The 19,788-nt window shown below is 48.5% G+C and overlaps 1 protein-coding gene across 1 annotated transcript; it reads right to left on the reverse strand.

The window, feature by feature from the left end:
- Positions 1 to 14,961: 14,961 nt before the first annotated feature.
- FOXE1 (forkhead box E1) lies at positions 14,962 to 15,855 on the reverse strand (the record flags this gene model as incomplete). Its single annotated transcript, XM_084225151.1, has 1 exon — positions 14,962 to 15,855. One exon carries the CDS (start codon positions 15,853 to 15,855, stop codon positions 14,962 to 14,964), a length of 894 nt encoding a protein of 297 aa, XP_084081277.1.
- Positions 15,856 to 19,788: the final 3,933 nt, after the last annotated feature.

Genomic DNA, 19,788 nt, shown 5'->3' on the forward strand with positions numbered 1-19,788 from the left:
TTAATAATTCCTCTTGTTCTTTTTCATTAAATATAGGGGTCGCCTCCTTTTCTTGATCTTCCTCATTCCCATCTCCTACTTCATTTAACCTGAAGATCTTTCCAGAATCTTCTAGAGCGGCCTTTTTTGCAGTTACGTCTGCCAAGTTGCTCCCTTTTATTTCTCTGGTATGGCCTTTTTGATGTCCCTTTATATGTATCACTGCAATTTCTTTTGGTCCTTCCAAGGCTTCTAACACTGCCTTTATGAGGCCTTCATGAATTAGGGTTTTTCCCTTTGAGATGACAAATTCTCTCTCTGCCATGATCTTCCCAACAGTATGTACTACCCCATAGGCACATTTAGAGTCAATGAATATGGTACCACTCCTTTGATCAAGCCATTTTAGCCCTTTTAATAATGCATATAGTTCACAGCATTGTGCAGACCTATGGGGAAGCTTTCCTTTTCCTATGACTGTCATCGTATGTCCATTTACAATAACATCCCCTGATACTTGCTTGCCATCTACTACCCGTGATGAACCATCTATAAACAGTATATCTCCTTCAGGCAAAGCTAGTTCTAATAAATCTTCTCTTTTATCTGTAAATCCATGGTTTCAAGGCAGTGATGTTCCAATTCTTCTTTTGGCTCTCCATATAAAAATTGTGCAGGATTTTGGATCCTTGTTGTTGTTGTCGATCCTATATGTTCACTTTTGTTTAATATCAATTCATATTTTAAAAGTCTGCTACCTGAAATCCACTGACAGGCTTTCTTACTTAGTATACTTTTTATATCATAAAAAGAGGAGTATAGACCTTGATCTTGTTTCCTAATGTCAACTTGTAAACTTCCTCCACAAGAGTTACAGTTCCAGGCACTGTCTGGAGACAAGTGGGCCAACCTCTAACTACTGGACTCAGCAATTTGGAGAGATAAGCCATGGGTTTTCACACCCCACACCATTCTTGTACAATAACTCTATAAGCAATTCCTTCTTCTACATTGATGAATAGTTCAAACAGTCTATTTAAATCTGGTCAACTTAGTACTGGAGCATTTGCCAACTTTTCTTTTAGGTCTTCTAACTTTTTCTCATCATTTTCATCCCAAATTATGGGCTCATTTTCAACTAATTTATCATATAGAAACTGAACTAATTTTGTCTGTCCATCTATCCATACTGTACAATACCCAATTAATCCTAGTAATTTTCTCACAACTGGTTTTGGTTTTGGCGCTGGCAATGATAGTATTCCCTGAATTTGGTCAGCATCTACTCTCTTCTATCCTTTCCCAATTATATGGCCTAGATACTTTACTTCTAGTTCCATAAATTGTGACTTTCCTTAAGATACTTTTAACCCCTTTTCCCCAAGGATCTTCAGTAAATTAACAGTCTTCTTTCTGTTCCCCAGAAATTAATAGATCATCTACATACTGTAGGATTTGAGATCCTTTTTCAGGTATAAACTGTTTCATTAGTTCTTCTGGGGTTTGGCCAAATAGGTTTGGTGTCTCCATGAATCCCTGAAGCAACCTTGTCCACTGTAATTGTTGTTTTCTCCTGGTTTCCTCATCTTCCCATTCAAACGCGAACCATTTTCTACTTTCTTTCTCAAGCGGACAGGACCAAAAGGCATCTTTTAAATCTATAACACTAAGCCATGCATGTCTCCATGGTACTTTGCCCAATAAATTATAGGGGTTGGCTACTACTGGATATCGAGGGACAGTTTGCTTATTTACTTCTCCTAAATCTTGGACTAATTGGTAGCTACACTGGGTTTCTTTATGGGTAATATTGGGGTGTTATGTGGAGACATGCACACGGTTCTAAAATTCCTTCTTTAATTAAGTCTTTAATTACAGGTGTTAATCCCTGTTTCCCTTCTACGGAAATTGGATATTGTTTAACCCTTACTGGGGGAATGTCAGGTTTCATTTTGATTTCTATGGGTGGAATTTCCAACAGTTCATGACCCCCTCCTTCTGCCCACACTCTTGGATCTATCTCTCTCTCGTTTTCTTTTTTAAAACCATCATTTTCACTACCATACATTTTCCTTCAGGGACTACCCCTGTTCTTAACTGCACTTGTAAATCCCGGCCTAAGAGGTTAGAGTCTAATTCAGGCATATACAGCAGGTCAGCACAGCCTTCTCTGAAACTTCCTTTCATAGGTACTTCTTCAATAATGGGTACTTCAAAAGGGTTATTCTCAGCACCTTTAACTTTACAGGTTCGGTTACTTAATTTGCATCCCCATACTTAAATGATCTGATCCAGTATCCAGTATCCACTAAAAATTTCATTTCCTCACTCTGAGGGCAAATTTCTCGGTTTACCAGGGGCTCCTTTTGATGTCCAATATCATCCCTCAGAGCACAGAGCCCCTGACACCCCTTGTCCTCTCCTTTCAGCCTTCTCCCTAAGGTGTCTTGTTCCTGAGCAATAGCCTCATCCATCTTTCTTTTTCTGCAGAAATTTCTGATATGTCCTCTCCTACCACAATAAAAGCATATGATTTCTGCCCAAGGTGGTCTTCCCTTGGGCCAAGGGGACTTATGATCTCTGTCTGGCTCATATCTTCTATTTGGCTGATCTTTAAACCCACTTATTCTTGGACCTGTGTACTTGCTTTTTCCATCTCCTGGTGACTCACTATTCTCAAATCTAGCACTCTCTCCAGCTGCTGTTACCATAATTTTTGCTTTTGTCCTGGTCTTCTCCTTGTCCCTCCTTAGATGTACTTTTTGTGCCTCTCTTCATAACTCATTCATTCCTTTTTCCTGCCAATCATCTAACTTTTCCAATTTCCTTCGTATATCCACCCAGGCCTTAGTTACAAATTGAATTTTAACTAAAACTTGTCCTTCTGGACTATCTGGATCCACACTTGAGTACAATTGAAAGTTTCTTTTTAATCTTTCTAAGCAGGCAGCTGGTTGATTCATCTCGCTCCTGGTGACTATCAAATGCCAGTCTTGTGTTATTCGTTCTAGGGACTGCCTCTCTTATCCTTCTTACAGTTATTGTCCTATATTGCCTCATGCTCGCTCTTCCCTCTTCCTGATTTGGATCCCAGATAGGTGGGCTAATAGGCATTTTATCTTCCTCTCTAGGACCCCCTCTATTTTCTCTTTCCCAAATCCTCATACCCACGGTACGAATCATTTGTATTTCTTCAGAAGAGAAGAATATTTCTAGGATAGAATTTAATTACTCCCACATAAAGATGTTAGGCCCTAAGAATTGGTCTAATTCTTGGGAGATACCTATTGGGTCTTGTAATAAAGTTTTAATTTCTTTCTTAAAATTTCTAACTTCAGAGGCAGTCAGTGGTGCATTCACAAACCCAACACCTCCCCTGGCTCCCCCCATAGGTACTTCCCTTAACAGAAACAATTTTTCAATTCTCCCACATTCTTCTTGAATTTTCTTTGCTTGGAACCTTGTATTAGATTGATGGCTTGCTACATGCTCATCTGGTTCAATTAACTTCTTTTCCTCTATACCTTTACAACAACAGGTCTTTTTCACTCCCTGACCTTTTGTTCCCAAACTTGCCTCCTGCTTTTGACTCTCAGTATGTTGGGGTATAGGGGATAAATAAAAAGGAAAGTTTTGTGATGTTCCAGGAATAAGAATAGGGGAAGAGGAACTTTGGGTTATGGGTTGAAGTATGGGGGAAAAATAAAGAGGGGTATTTTGGAAAGTTTTAGGAGCCAAGATTGCGGTATGGATACTCTGAGTGGTACTAGAGACCAGTGTCTGGGTACTTGAGGAACTGGAGGGAATCTGCAAAACTGAAGGAGTATTAGAATGGGCAGGTTCTGGTATATTTGGGAAAGCAGGTGATACAGAAGAGGGGATGCCGGGAACAGGACAACTTGAATTAAAAGGTTGAGGTGATTTTAAAACTCCTGTGGGAGTAGATACTGAAATTGCATCCACCTCGGGAGATGGTACCAAGGGCTACAAGGTTGGAGGGAGAGGAGGAAGGTGGTCTATAGGAGGAGTGGGAGGAGGAGGTAACGGGAGGTTATCTAAGGGATCAGGAGGGGGAGGTGGAGGAAGATGGTCTAAAGGATCCCACCTCCTTTCTGGTAGCCTAGTTTCTTCTTTTTCTTCTTCTCTGGATACTTTATATAATTTTATTTCCTCTTCCTGTTTCTCCCTTTCTAACCAACATTTAGCATATCTAATCTCTTTGTCACAAGGTTCTACTCGAGTATTGACATATCTATTTAAAGCTATACATAGTCATCTTTCGTTTGTCCCATACTCCCATAGCAGGACCAATAAACAGGTCCTTCAACAATACGCTCTTTAAGCCATATTTCTGTACAGTATCTTATAATTTTTATCTTATCTAGATCCTTCATTCCCTCATTAGTATCCCAATTATTTAAAAGTTCACCTAAAGGACTACTAGGAGGTATTTTCTTAGAAACTTCCTTTTTCTCTTCCTGCTGGCACTTTTTCCAGCATACTGTCCCATCTTTAACTAGCAATTGGTATCCAAATATAATTTTTAAAAAATTTATTTATTTATTTAATGCATTTTATTTATTTTAATATTTGAAAAAATATTTATTTGTTTGTTTATTTATTTATTTATAATTTTCTAAAATTCTAATAAGGGATAAGTATTAGCTATTAATGAGGAAGAGAAAATAAATATCATTTATTGTGGAAAACATAGTAATAATTATTACCTTTCAAAGTTCCTTATCATAAGAGACAAGACAAAGATGGCAACCTTAAAGAAATGTTTGACGTGGGAAACGAAATAAATATGGCGGCTTTAGTGGGAAACAAAACAAAATAAAATGGCAACCTTAAGAAATATTTAGTGTGGGAAATGAAATAAATATGGCGGTTTAACAAGGGTTTCAGAATATAAATGTCAATTCAAATGAACATTTATAACCTAAGAATAGTGAAATGTTGAAATTATTCCATAAAGAAATATAATATCTATCCTTTTAGCTGCAAAACGAAACAATAATGATAGCTATTTCAAGAAATGAAACAACTTACAGCCACTTGCTCAACCAAATACCAAATAGACGCAGCAGCGAGTCACTCACCCAAAGTGGCCTCTGCACACCACACTCAACCAAATACAAAATGGCCTCAAGGAGCCCCTTACTCAAAATGGTTGCTGCACAGCACACACGAAAATCAAAATGGCAGCTTCCCGGCCCACTGCACATGAAAATCAAAATGGTAACTTCCTGGCCCACCGCATGGAAAATTCAAAATCGCCGCTTCTCGGCCCACTTCACAGAAAATTCAAAAATTCCTAAGGAGTGGTCGAAGGACTTTTGGCCTGCCCTCACCTCCAAACCTCACTCCTTAGGGGCCCTGACTCTTAACATACAAAAACCAGAAAAATTCTCCCTAACAGAAGCTGGTTCTGACCTCCCCTTCAGCCCTCGTGCCTGAAAGGGCCCTTCCCCAGCCGGCAGCCCACCTCCCTGCTGCGGGTCACCGTTCCTGTGAAGTCTGTTTTCAGCCACCCCTACAACCCCCTTTAGCTGGGATCCTAGCTCAGGGTAAGCCTACTTCCCCTCTATGACCCCCTTCCCAATGGGGTCCTAGTTCAAGGGGACCCTACTCCCCTTGGGGTGGGCCCCCTCCTCTTCCCTGAATTCGGAAAGAGGCACTCCCCTACATGGTAACCACTTTGTTAAGTGGTCTCTGTATAAGAGTATTTTCTTGGACCCCCAAGGTCCTAGTTCCTCAGGGACTAGACTCCCACAGTCTATTCCTGAGGAACAGCCCTCCAGGTGGTTTGAGCTAGCAGTCAGAGCTCTACCCCTCACTGGGCAAGTCCGCCCCACTAACCCTCCTCGGGTACCCCTATGACCCCCCCAATGGGATCCCAGTTGGAGGGATACCAAGTGTGTCCCCCTCTATGACCCCCCATGGGATCCCAGTTGGAGGGGTACAACTCGGGCCAATGGCTCAAACAACCCATAGGAGCCTCCAATCACCGGAGAAATGGGAGCCTGAGCGGGTAAGGGCGGCTACAGGTGAGCATTCCCCGTCTCCCCTACTCCCGGAGGTCCGTAGGGGTACACGCACTCCACCACAACACTCACTTCCCTCGGCTCCTGGCCAGCCCCCTCACGGGAGTCCAGAATTGCGGTACTGTCGGGCCTGCACCCATTTTGGGGGGGTCTGTGCTACAGCCCCCGTCTCATTCACACACACACACACACTCCACACCGCCTATTACCTGTAACCCCACTCACGTTACTCTGAGGCAATGTCAGCCCTGCTCACTCTCAGAGGGCTCTCACCTTTTGGGTCACTCTGTTCCCTGCAGCCTCGGGTGTAGGCGCAATCCCTTCTGCAGTCCGACGTAACCCAATCTCTGGCAGCCGGAAAGGTGGCTGGACACGTCTCCCAGGTCCTGGGCTACCCCGGACTGTTTCAGAGTGTGGCCTATCCTGGACAAACCCCCAAAAAGATGTTATGAATATGAATGAGGCCAAATTTTCTCTGGAGAAAGGGGTTCTCGTTTATTCAAATAGCTGCAAGGGACAGAGTACCTAGGATAAGCCCGAGCACACACACAGGCAGCCAAACCCAGAACAGTGTGCTATCCCCAAGTGCACTGAGTGCTCCCAACAAAACAACTTCCCAAAAACAAGAACCTCAAACCAACTGAACTCTCCCCATTTACAGCTGCCTTCATGTCCAGGATTGGTCCATTTTGGATCTGCATGGTCACTGGTCCATTTCCAGGCTTCCCATTGGTCTTTAACGCCATTCATTCTGGACCAATCCTTTCTGCAGGGCTTTGAATGATTGCTCAGATCTTCTATCCAATCCCTCTTTGACCTCGCCTTGCCCCGCCGGACTGCCCTTCCACCAAACCCTGCACCCTTCTCCTACAACATTCTAATAACGGCCCCCCCTTTAACATAATGCAATTAATATAACATAATTAATACAATATAATTGAACTGTACCCTAATTTAACATAACTTTTACTTATAACAGCCTGGCTTTGAACACGCCCAGGAATGGAACATCCATAGCTTCTCTGGGCAACCTGTGCCTCACCATCCTCACCCGCAGGAATTTCTTCCAAGTACCTGATCTAAATCCACCTTTCTTCACCTTGAAGTCAATGCCCTTTGTCCTAGCACATGGCTCTTTCCAAAAGTGCCTCTCCAGTTTTCCTGCAGGCCTCCTTTAGATAGTGGAAGGCACTCTGAGGTCTTCCCAAGGTCTTCCTGGATTTAAGTTCAGTTCCTGTTGTGGCAGAGAGGTACTATACCTTCTATCCACTTAAGTGGGAAGGCATGAAACTCTTTTCCCTGGTTGCTTCAACAGAACTTTTCTTTTGCCTTTTCTCCAGAAGAGAATGGTAGAGAAAACCTCCATGGAAACAAAATGCAAAAGAAACTACCCAAGAAGGAAAACTTTTTTTTATTAACAAATGTTTCCTACATTAAGGTCAAAGCTCTGAATCCTCCTCTTCTTTCTCCATGAAAAAGCCACCAACATCAACAATAATACCCAGGCAAGGCCTCTCACATCAAGACAGGGCGGCACTTCTCTTTGAGGCATTTATTCTGTGTTGCCTGATGTGTCTGTAACTTCAGGGTAACACCAGTCTGTAACTCCAGGGTTCAGTCTATTGCAGTGGTCAGTTACCCTGACCACTGCAGTACTAAGTTCTAGTGCAGTACTCAGTTCTGCATTGCTGCAGAAATGCAAGCCCATGTTATTCAAGTAAAGGCAATTTTTGAGAAAACAAGAACAAAAAACAAAAACAAAAAAAACACCCACCCCAAACCACCAATTTGAGAACTACTGAAAAAGAATATGCATACAGCAATAAACTCTAGTGTACCCAAAGATGGAGAAGGAAGAAATCATCACCATCAGTATGCACCGCCTGATTAAAGGAAGGAAACCTTCTCTAAGAACATCGCGCTCTGCCCGTTGAAGACATCACAATGCTGATACCCTGTAAGTCTTGCTCTCCCTCTATTCTAGCAGCCACAAACCTGAGAACACAGGAAGAGTGGTTAGGGAGCCACTATGTAATCGGCCAGTTCTAGGGCCAGCACTCCAGTGGGCCTGATTGTGGGAACTCAGCACATCGCTCCGGATGTCCAGAGCTACCGAGAGAACCCTTGGGGGGCTCGGAGGTCCTGGAATGTTGCCAAAAGCACCTGGTGGCTTGACTTTGATCCCTCTAGGGATGTGCCACCTGTGTATGAGGACATGGGAGTCACTCAGGTTTGAATGGTGCAGGAATGATATATTTACAGGGAAAATATAGATTTTAGGGTTGGTACAGGGGGGTTATGGAGACAAGATGGAGGAATCAGGGCCTGTCTCGTGGTTCTTCTTTCTTCTTCTTGTCATCCATCTTCTGTGTGATGTTGGCACTTGTGGATTGGTTCATGGTGATGGTGCACTTTTTAATAAGGGTGAAAGGTATTGGGAATAAAAGGTAAACATGTTATATGTAGTTTTTACCATAAAAAGACACGGCCACCCCATGGGTGGTCAGAGTGCCTTTGGCTGCCTTGCTGGTTAGATCCTGGCTGGGCAGAGAGAAAATTCTGTAGATAAGAAATAACAAACAAATCTGAAAACCAAAAATCAAAGAGTCCAGACTCGTCCTTTGAAGCCCGACCTGCAACAGAGCCACCCTGTGCGTGTCTGGGCAGAGACAGGCTGGTGACAGGCTATGTGTAAAAACACATGGCTGTGGAAGGGATACGAGGCCTCGGACATCATTTCTTAACCTCAGAAGCTGACAGCCTGGATTCATGAGCGCCTTTCCCAAGTGGAAGAGGTCAACATGAGATGCAGATGGTGTCCTTGCAAGGGCCAGCCACAGGGATAATTGACTCAGAGTGGTTCATGAACCAAGCAAGCTGTGTCTCTGCCATCGGACCAAGAGCTCTGGTGCTGACACTGAACAAAAAAGGTGAAAAGCTGTTCCTTAATCAGTTAGGATCTCTTTGCATAGCTCACATCCAGACAACAGGTTTCCAAATTCTTAAGTGGCTAATGAATCTTAGCTCCCTGGCATCAGAGAAGGGATAGCAGTGAACTCAGTCAGCTGTCCTGCACCAGCCCACTGTTAATATTCCTGCCTACTCTCCACAGCCATTTTCAGCCAGAGCGTACAATATTAACTTCCTGCCATCAGGGAAGGCTAGGATACAGCCTCTTTTCTCTTAGCCCAAGCAGTGTGGCCAGAATACTTCACATAGGCCAGCTGCACCCTGTGTTCCAACGCTGCAGAAGTGGTGGGAGTTCAGTCTGACAGCCCTGAGCTGGCCTTCCCTGCCCCTAAGTTTGCCCACACAAAGAGGGGCTGGATGACTGTACCACATCCAAAAATAACACCAGCTTCCAGGCATAGCACATGCCACCATCTCCCACCATGACTTCTTGACATGAGAAGGCACACATTTCAACTGGACTGAGTTAAGAAACCATCTCTGCTGTCTAGAGAGGGCTTCCAACAAATCAGGGCTTCAGGATTACACCAAGACAAGTGTGTAAAGTGGTTCTTTGTGCCAACATGGACCGCTGTATTCTCGTACACCAGACTCTGTAAAGTCAGACCCCCGTCAGCCTTCCTGTGCTCCCATTAGTTCACTTCCAGGTCCCACACGAGTGGGATGCCCTCTTTGGTCACTGACACGGCAGCTCTAGGTAATGGATACAGCTGAAGTCCAACTCCACCTGCACAGACTGCTCTCCAATTACAACTCACAAAGCTCTGGACTCCCTCCAAGGTACTCCCTCCTGGAAAAGTGGCAGGGGCCTCCCCTGCCTACTCTTTCTCACAGATTTGATCCACTTCTTGTCACTTTCAAAGGCAGATGAATCATACTTGGGAGTCCCAAAGCTATTGAAGAAGACTTTCCTATCTGCTCTTTGGTAACTTGGCAGATTAAACTACCTGTTCCCATCTCATTCATCGCCCTCCAGGCAGCTTGGGCTGTTGGCAGGACAGCAGCTGCAGAATTCACTATCGCCCAAACACCCTCAGGAAGCCAGTCCCCACCCTCTCAGCGGGAGAAGGGGCAACATCTGCCATCATCTTACCCGTGTGCAAGCCAGTTCATCATCCTGAGGTGTGGAGCTGCCCCTGGAGGCCTGTTACACTCCCCATTAGCTATGGTTGCTGCTTGATGAATTGCTCCCACAGATGCTGCCGTTGCATAAGGTGAGCACAGTGTCAGCCTGAGGCTGCAGGAACTCCATCTCTGCAGCCAAAAAAACTGACTGGCCTGGGGTGCAGGAGGCAAGACCAAGCATTTCTGGTGCTGCTGCCACAGGACAGGCAACATAATGTTTCCAGCAGTAACATCTCCTCTAGCTGGCCCAACTCCATGCTGGAGCATTGGAGAGTTAATTAAAGCCAGCCACAATCCCCTTGGCCTCTCTGAGCTCCTGTTCCTCTCACAGGTGGCAGCCTTCCCTGCCTGTCCCTTTTTCTAGCAGAGACACGTGGCTGGGATGGAGCTTCAAGCAGTGATGTGTGGGGCATGGTCTGACAGGAGACCCTGAGCAGTGATATGCTTATGGCCTGACAAGAGACTCTCGGAGCAGACTGGTGACTCAAGGGGTTGTGGAAGTTTGATGCACCACCCGTGGCCTGGCCCTGCTGACCATCCCTCCTGCTTTGCTCTGATGTCTTCAGCAACCCAGCAGACCAAAAGAAGCCAAGGCAAAACAGGATAAAAAGCAATGACATGTCATGCATGTGTCTGTATGTCTCCCAGTCTGAGGAGTACAGGGAAGGCTTGAAAGAGTAAACTCAGAGACACTTCATTGCAAACAATGCAAAGATTTATTTCCATTTCAAGTGAAGTAGAAGAGTAAATACAAAAACAACCCCAAAAAAATCTCCAATACAGAATATAATATTCTCCTAGGCTGTACAGTCCACTTCCTTCTCAAAGCTGCTGGGGAGACTACACCAGAGCTTGGGCAGAAGAGGAACCGAGAGGCTCTGTCCTTTGAGGAATGAGCATTTTCAAGGCCCCTCTCTCTTCTATCAGTGCTTACATTTAAGAGTTTCCTACAGGTTTACAATCCAGATTTATTGGACTCTTCTGACAGAAATCAAAAGAGTAGTTTGAAACTTAGACTAACTTTGCTAAAAGGAAGGCTCTTAGATATTTACAATAAAACCTACAGAAATCATATTTTTTCCTTATTCTTGGTGGTGCCTGAGAATTGCAAGCAATGTGCCAAACAAAAGCACATTGAGATCCACATGTTTAACATATCCCCATGGCACAAGCACACACTGAAATCCAGTTGTCTAACATATCCCCTTGGCATATCCCCATATCCTCACAGAAAGGCCCAACCCCATGGCTCCCCAAGGACACAACAAGCATATCTTTCTCTGTCAGTGGCCAGGCAGTCCCATGTCACACATGGGCACGGGGGCAGCACATCTCAGTGCCACAAGGCACAGCCTGGATAGACCCACAGTGTCCAGCACACCCTTGGCACCTGAGCCTCCATGACAGCTCAGAGAGGCTGGAATAGCCATAAAACCACAGCAGTGCTGGTGGGAAGGATTGCTGGAGTCTCCAGGCCTGCTGCAAATGGGAGGTTGGAGCACTGCCAGCACTAGCAAAGGCTGGTTTTGCCTAAAAAATGTCAAAGCACAGACCCCACACAGATATAGTGTCCCTTGAATGGTCCCAGTAGCTCTTCACAGTTCTGACTAGGGTTTCTAGCTGTTTGTGACCAAAGTTTAATCAGTTTTTGACGATGTCTCAGGTTCTGAATGCAGCAAGGCCATCGCTGTACCTGCTGCAAAAAATTTACCATCTAGATATGCCCAGTTTCCCTAGTTGGTAGGTATAAAAGGTCTGGAGAGAAACAAGAACAAGCATCTAGACATTCTCTGCAAACAGCACACAACTGAACCTACCCAATCTGTACTTTCTAAGTCACCAACATCTGTCAGGCTTGTCCTTCAGACACTGAGTTTTGCTCCCCGAACTGCCTACGTGCTATGTGAGTTCAGAAACATCTTTCTGAAAACCTGTATCATCATTGGTGACCTTTTTTTTAGACTGAACTCTAAACTGGCATGAGGGCTGAAGCAGAGAACAAAATGAGAGGAGCAAGGGCCAGAAGACATCTAAGCTCTTCACTCTCGTCACCAATGACAAGATTCATGGAGGCATGGAGGGAGGTTTAGGTTGGATATCACCCCAGACAGTGGCTGAGCACTGGAACAGGCTCTCCAGGGAGCAAGCATCAAGTTTGACAGAGATCAAGAAGTATTTGGACTATACTCTCAGGCACATGGCATGATTCCTGTGCATGTACAGGAGCTGGGCTTGATGATCCTGATGAGTCCCTCCAACCCAGCACTGCTATGATTCTATGAAAATTATCTGGTCCACATTGATAACTGCTTCTACAGGAATGGAAGAAAGGCCTTAAAAGGTAGGACAGCTCTTCTCCCAGCTACCCTCAAATGAGCAAGAGGTTGGCATGGCTTGCTGTCAAAGTGACCCAGTCCAGTCTTTGCAGGCAATGAAAGCAGAGCCAGCAGCTCTCAAAAATACTAGGAGCTGGCACAGCTAGGTGTACAGATTCTCTTCCAGATGGGGAAGGAAGAGTTGGGAGAGGTGTTAGCACAGGTGCTGGGGAGACCTGCCCCTGGCTGAGACAGCTCTCCAGGATGGTGGCAGCTTCTGGATGTGCCAGGACCAGGAAGAACAAGAGAACAAGGAAGATACAACCTGCCTCTTCAGAAGGGATAGGAAGGGAATAATCTGACTGACCTCAGCACACCAAAGAGTTGAGTGGTGCTTACACTTGCTGTCTGCGCTTGCCCCGCACTGACTCCGTACATGGAGCAGCCTCCCCAGCTCCATGTATAGACAACAGCTTCCTGTGGTGCACAGACAGGTCCACAAGGACACAGGGCAGTGCTGTCAGGTCACTCAGCCTCCCAGCCCAGCCTCACCACGTGCCATCCCTGGCACTCTGAACCCTTGGATCCAAAACTCATCTCCTACCTCACAGCCCTACGGAAGGCAGATGTACAACTTCTTCTGCCCACCTACTGCAGAAGGCTTTACTCTTCTCCACACCAAGCTGTGCTGTGAGGACACCCAACCACCTTCCTGCTCCCCTCCATTTCCTCTCTCATGTCCCACCTGCATATGTGGACCACAGCACCCACAGAAAGCAAGAAAGCTGCCTCATAACAAATGTCATCCTGCTGAGGACTTCATCTGAAAAATGCAGAGCAGAAGATACAGGTGTCTTCATGGGATCAAAAACTCTTTGCAGCAAAGCACAGCAGTAGGACAGGAGACAGTTAACATGAAATGAGACTAGAAAAGTGCTAAATGGAGGGTACAAGGAGAAACTTCTCCCCAAGGACGGCCAGGTTGCCCAAGAGACTGTGCTGTCTCCATCCTTGGGGGTGATGAACACTCAACTACACAGGGCTGAGCCATAGCTGACCCTGATTTGGCTACCAGATTGGAGCAGAAATTTCCCAAGATTTTTTCCAACCTGAGTTATACTATGGTGTATACCCTTCTCTGGAAGGGAGACTCTGGTGGTATGTGCACCCTGTCTGCTCTTCCAAAGGCCCTGCTGACATTCTGGCTGCACTTTCTCATTTCCTCTCCCCATACAAGGCCCCACCCCACTGCAGGATCTTCTCACCAACCTCCTCCTGGCCCTGGATACAAGTTCCCCACCTCCACGGGAAAAAGAAGCTGTATAAGGAGACCAGGGAGCAGGGCTGTGTCGGTTCCCTCTATACCCACAGCCCCAAGAAGAGCGCTGGGTACCCACTACTGCTCCAGACCCTTTCCAGGATGGTGGGATCTGTTGGGAAGGGTATGCTTGAGCTTTTTGTCTCACAGACATTCCTATTAGTTGTTCCCTCTCCATATCTTTCTCCAGACTCTTTTCCATCCCTGGAAATCTTGAAAGTGGAGCAACTGAAGATGAAAAGGCACTGTATCTTGTCTCTTGTGTTCCAGAAACAAGTTTTCTCCTATATATGCCAATTTTTCTAGGCTTCAGACAGAGCTGGGCTGATCTTGGCATCAAAGTAATTTAGGCTGCAAGTACCTCTGCAGACCTCAGGATCAGGTCACCACTCAAAACAAGTCCAGATTCAATGTTGGCTACGACTTCAGAGGCAGATCAGGCCCCGTCCAATCAAGTTGGAAAGACCTCCAAGGGCAGAGGTCCCACAACCTCCCTGTGTCCCTCTTCCAGGGGCTGGGCATGCTCATGGTAGAAATTTTTGTAGTTCTAATCCCACCACTGCTCCCACCTCTGCAGCACAGAGCACAACACCTCGAAGGATACGACTTAATGTGTTTTTCTGTAACCCTGGCATCCAAACCTTCTCCAGCCTGGGCCACACCACTGGTGTAAAGCCTGGCACTAAAGTAAGAGCCATCAGGGACATGCCACCATATCAGTGCCACGCATTCTGCTTTTACAGCTTTGCCTGCACAAGGCCAGGGAATGATTTCTCCTGCCTCATTCCTTAACCTCACCAACAGACATTTAATTCTCTCAAAAAAAAAAAAAAAATCATCAACAGCAGAGAGACTTTTAAACATGAAATCTTCCTGGGTAGACCAGAAAGGGCCCGGTTGGGTGTGCCGGGAAGGTGGGAGCCTGGCAGGAAGCTTTGAGCACCTGCTCCAGGAAAGGCTGTAGAAGAAGAGATTGCTTGCCCCATCCAAGCACTTGGGAATCCCTGGGACTTTTCTGCCGAGAGCGGACAGGGCTGATTGCGACACTCCTCGCCAGGAAGCCTGAGCAGGTGGCAGAATGCGTAGGTGCAGCCCAAGGTTCTTCAGCATCTTCCCGGGCAGCGCCGGGAGCAGCCGTGCCGGGCGACCCCCGCACTCCGCCGTCTCCCGGGCTCCGGTCCGCTCTGTCGGGCATCTCCGGGATAGGTCAGAGCGCCTGGACGAACCTGTCGGGGCCTCCAGCGTAGGTGCCGTGCCGCGGTGCGGGCTCGGCGGCACTCAGCTGCCCTCCGGCGCCGTAGGCGTGGGGCAGCGGCGGGTAGGGCGCGGGGGAGCGGCGGCCGTAGAGCGCAGGGGGGCCGGGCGAAGAGGCGGGCAGCACGATGCGCCCCGACGGCGCGTACAGCGGCCCGTGGCCCCCGGGCGCGTAGGGCCCGGGAGCGGTGGGCAACGGGGCGTAGGCGGGGGGCAGAGCGGCGGAGGCGCAGCCCTGCGCGGGGAAGGCGGTGGCGAAGGCGCAGGAGGCGGCGGCGGGTGCCGGGGGCAGGTCGGCGGGGGGCGGCGGGGCGGGCAGCGGGAGGAGGCGGCACGGAGCGGCGGGGCGTTCGGCGAGGAAGGCCGGGTAGGTGGAGAGGTCGCTGCGCTTGAAACGTTTTCTGCGGCGGAGGAAGGACCCGCTCTCGAACATGTCGCGGGCGTGAGGGTCCAGCGTCCAGTAGTTGCCCTTGCCGGGGCGGCCGGGCTCCCGTGGCACTTTGACAAAGCAGTCATTGAGGGTGAGGTTGTGCCGGATGCTGTTCTGCCACTTGCGAGGGCTGTCGCGGTAGAAGGGGAAGCGCTCGGTGATGAAGCGGTATATGCCGCCGAGCGTCAGTCGCCGCTCGGGCGCCTGCCCGATGGCCATGGCGATGAGGGCGATGTAGCTGTAGGGCGGCTTGCCCCGCTCCGCCGGACGCTTGCGGCGGCGCCGCCCGCCCCGCGCCCCCGCCGCCGCCGCCGCCGCCGCCGCCGCCGCCGCCTCCTCTCCCGGCGGCACCGCGTCCGCCTTCAGCGGCGGGGGCGGCGGCGGGGGGCCCGGCGGCAGCCGGTTCTCGGCTGTCATGCGGCCGTCGGAGCGGCTCCGCCCCGGACCGAGCCGAGCCGAGGAAACGCAGCGCGGCACGACCGCGGCTTTTATGCGGCAGGGTCCGGCGGCTCCGCGCCCGGGCGGCCGGCACTCCCCCTGCTACGCCCCGCCGCCCGGGAGGCGCGGGCAGGGCCGGGCGTGCCGCCGCTGCCGCCGCGGGTAGGAGCAGCGCCCTGCCCGGCACCCCCCTCCCGCCCCTCTCCGCTGGTCCCCGTCCCCAGCGCCGTCGGGGCGTCGCGGAGCCGCCGCCGTCGGGAGCGCACAGCTCCGGAGGACTGACGGGCACGGAGCGAAGCTGGGTGACTCCGGGATCCCGGTGCGGGTGTCCGGGCACGGGCATTTAACGAGCCTCCCCGCAGGGCTCGCCGCCGTCGGGGCCGGCTGTGCCGGCGGCGGCGGGAAGAGGTGGCAGCGATGAGCGGCCGCCGCTGTCGGAGGTGATGCTGCCCGTCCGCGTCGGACAGTTGGCCCCGGGCAACTTTGCCCAGGGAGCCGAACGCTTCTTTGCGGAAATCAAGCTGTCGAAACAAATTAGGCTGGAGAAAAGCAGCCGGTGAGAGATCTGCGTGGGGAGAGATAGTAAGTGCGGGCTTAGGCTACGCGGTTTGCTTGCCGAGTTCTATGTAGAATGCGCTGAGGTTAGGGCCCTCCTAGCTGGTACCCAGCAGCCATTCGGCACAGGGCTAGGCTCCCGGGCCCCTGGTTAACACTTGAGCTGACCTGCTTGTCCCTGATCCTTATGCCACAGGACCCCACAGGTCCACGATCTAACCAGGAAGGATGCCTGGCTCTCCACAGGCTAATGCTGGGACATACCTGCCAGCTCCCTCCTGTTTGCTCAGATACTTGGGGCTGAGGGTCAGACCCTAGCTGAGTGCGCCAGCTGGTGAGGAATGCTTGCCCAGGACTTGAATCCTTGTGACACAAGCCCACAGGCCTGGGGACAGCACAGCCTCCTCTCCTGCTGGCATGATGTTCCTTGCAAGCCAGAGTATAAAGGAGAGGGCAGGACGTCCTAAAGGTGAGATGGAAAGTGTGTGCAGGTGTGCACAGGCACATTTGTGCATGGCAGAGTGCACAAGGTGTGCAGAGTGCGCAGGGTGTGCAAGGGTGCTGGTGTAGGGGTGAGGATGTGACTGAGAGTTTGTGGGCGTGACACAAGTCAAGTTTGTGTCAAGTTTGTGTCAAGTTTGTGACAGGAGAGTGTGTGTACAAAAAATGCCGGCACATACAGGTATGTGGTTGGACCCGAGGCTTGCATGTGGGCATGTAGGCAAGAAACAGATGTAGGCAGATGTGTGTGCAGAGAGGTGGATATGCACAGGTGTGCAGGTGCTGTGCACGGCTGTACAGCTGATCCTGCCCATGCCTTGGTGTCTCCTGCCAGTTCTTCCAGAACTCAAGTCACGAGTGCACTGCTGAATCTATCCTTGAAGGAGAAGCTTTTCCAAATCCCTCTTGGGCATTACACAAATTATTTTTAAGGAAGAAAGGGGAGGTAAGAGCTGCTTATCCTAGTGAAACACAGCTCGCTTGGAGGTGTACAACAGACTTGTTGAGCTGTTTATCTGCTTGGAGAAAAATCTGGAGTGTGGTCTGTGTGTATGCGTGTGTATATGTGTGTGTGTGTGTGTGTGAGAGAGAGAGAGAGAGAGGGGATCCATTTCCATGCAGCAAACAAACCCCAGCCCTACTTTCCAGCTAAATAAGGGGCCCAGGAGTCACCAGCCACCTGCTTATCTCTGCAGCTTCCCAACAATTTGGAAGATAGCACAAAGTCCTATGGAGCTAGCAGAATAAACCATGAAGTGGCACTTGCTGTGGACGCACATGTGCGTGTAGCGTGTCCAGTAGCTGGATGCAGACACTGGGCAGAATTTCAAAACACATGCTGCAGAGTTTGTGTCAAGAGAAAAAAAAACAACCAGCCTGTACCAACATCCAAGTTCTTGAAGTGCGCAGCAGACGAGGGTAGTATTACCCTGTACAAACGAAAACCCATCTCCTTCAGTATGAAGCTGCCTTTTCAGTAATGCTCTGCCTTCTGGCTTGTGGGAAGCTGCAGCTGGGAATAGATTTTCCTATCAGATGTTCCAAAAGGCAGTGCTGTAGTTCACTCACCTCTGGGACTGTGTCTCTCCGTGCCATGCCAATTCCATGCCTCCAGAGGGCAAAGTCAGATCGTGCTTCGCTTTGCACTTGTAGAGGATGGGGAATGAAGGTGGTGTGTGCTGAGGACGGATGGTGTACTGAACAGCTGCTTTTGCCTTCCCTGCTGGTGTTGAAAATCCTTTCCCAAGTAAGCACTTTCCTTGGCAGAGCCCAAAGCAGACTGAAATGGATACCCAAACAGCATTTGCTGGCTCTTGTCCCTTCTCCTTGCTACATCACACAGCTGAAACTGGTGCCAATATTTGGGAGTGAAGTGTTAGTTGTATAACATGATGCCCTGGAGACTTCTCTCAATCTGACATTATCATAAACCTGTTTAAAAACACTTTTAAATCTCTGCTTTGGGAGCAGGAGTATGTCTTGTGTTGAGATTTGGCGTCTCTTTTGAGTACCAGTTCCCATGGGGAGGGAACTATGAAGAACATGAAACTCCAGCTAACCCTCTTAGATTTTAGACTGCAGATCTCCTCCATCTGTAAGTCAAGTGGTGCCTGCTGCTGGAGCAGAACAGTTGGTGTTTGTGTTTGTGAAGCATTGTTTTCTCTTTTGATTCCATAAGGCTGCAGGAGGGACAAGAGTAAGTGAGACAAAAAACACCACGCATTGATTAAACCTGTTCATAATGGAGTTCATAATACAATCAAAAATGTATGATATCTACATAATATTACCCATACAAAATCTATCACTTGAACTTTCTTTTGGTCTCTGGGACAAAGTTTAGAGTTATCATTTTTTCTGTCTAAATTTGTCAGTTCAGATCCTGCCAACACTAAGGTCTGCAGCCTTCAGTTGGGCAAAGCAGTCATTGATTGTGAGACCACTGCACTGCAGAGCTGTACCCTGCACAAGGGCACCGAGCCTTGGCCTCTCAAGAGTGGAGTTTGTTAGTACTGGTAGCTGCTAGAGAATTACCCCAACCAAAATCCCACCTGCTTGCATCTCCAAGAGCAATTTCCACCCATGGAAAAAAATCCAGTTCACTCCCCACACAGTTGCCCTGTTACAAACCACACCACTGAGCTCCCTCGGGGGCAGTCTGCGGGGACACCCTGCTCTTTGTTAGCCCGATGACCTGAGCTGCTTCTTCCACTCCAGCTGAACAAAGGGAAGTGGACACTAAATGTGTGGACGGCCCCTTCATGTACAGCACACTGAAAGTTTTGTTGCTATGTCAGAATTCCTCTCTGAGGTGAGGAAAAGTTTTTTCGCTGTGTCCCAGGAACTACAGGGCTGTATTTAATGTGCTCCAAGTTAAGGGTCTGGCAAAATCAAAATCCCAGATCATATGGTCTGAATGCAAATGAAGTGAGAGTACATACCCATGGCACAGCCACCACCCCAAGCTCAGCTGTACCTGTCATGGAATGTAAGTTTGGGGTTTTTATTGGCTGTGGCTTTTATTTGGTGCCAGGACCTTGCCACTAGAAGTGTGGAGAGCATCACAGCCAGACACCTCATGATACTTTGTGACAAGGTGCTTAGCCCTGTCTGCAGTTTGTGGTTAAGATCTAAGAAGGGACCCTAAGCCTGAGCCTTTTGGAATAAGTGAATGACATCATTTCATGCACTTTCAGAGCACTTTCCACAAAAAAGTATCTGGGGTGACTGAGCTTAAGATATTTTGCACATAACTGGAGTTCATGGGAGACAAGAACACAGAAGTGATTGCATGGATTTTGGAAACACTCTGGCTAGATTATGGTGTGGGGACCAAGGTGAAACCTCTGAGGGACA

Source organism: Fringilla coelebs, assembly GCF_963513975.1.
Source record: "Fringilla coelebs genome assembly, chromosome: Z".
Classification (NCBI taxonomy): domain Eukaryota; kingdom Metazoa; phylum Chordata; class Aves; order Passeriformes; family Fringillidae; genus Fringilla; species Fringilla coelebs.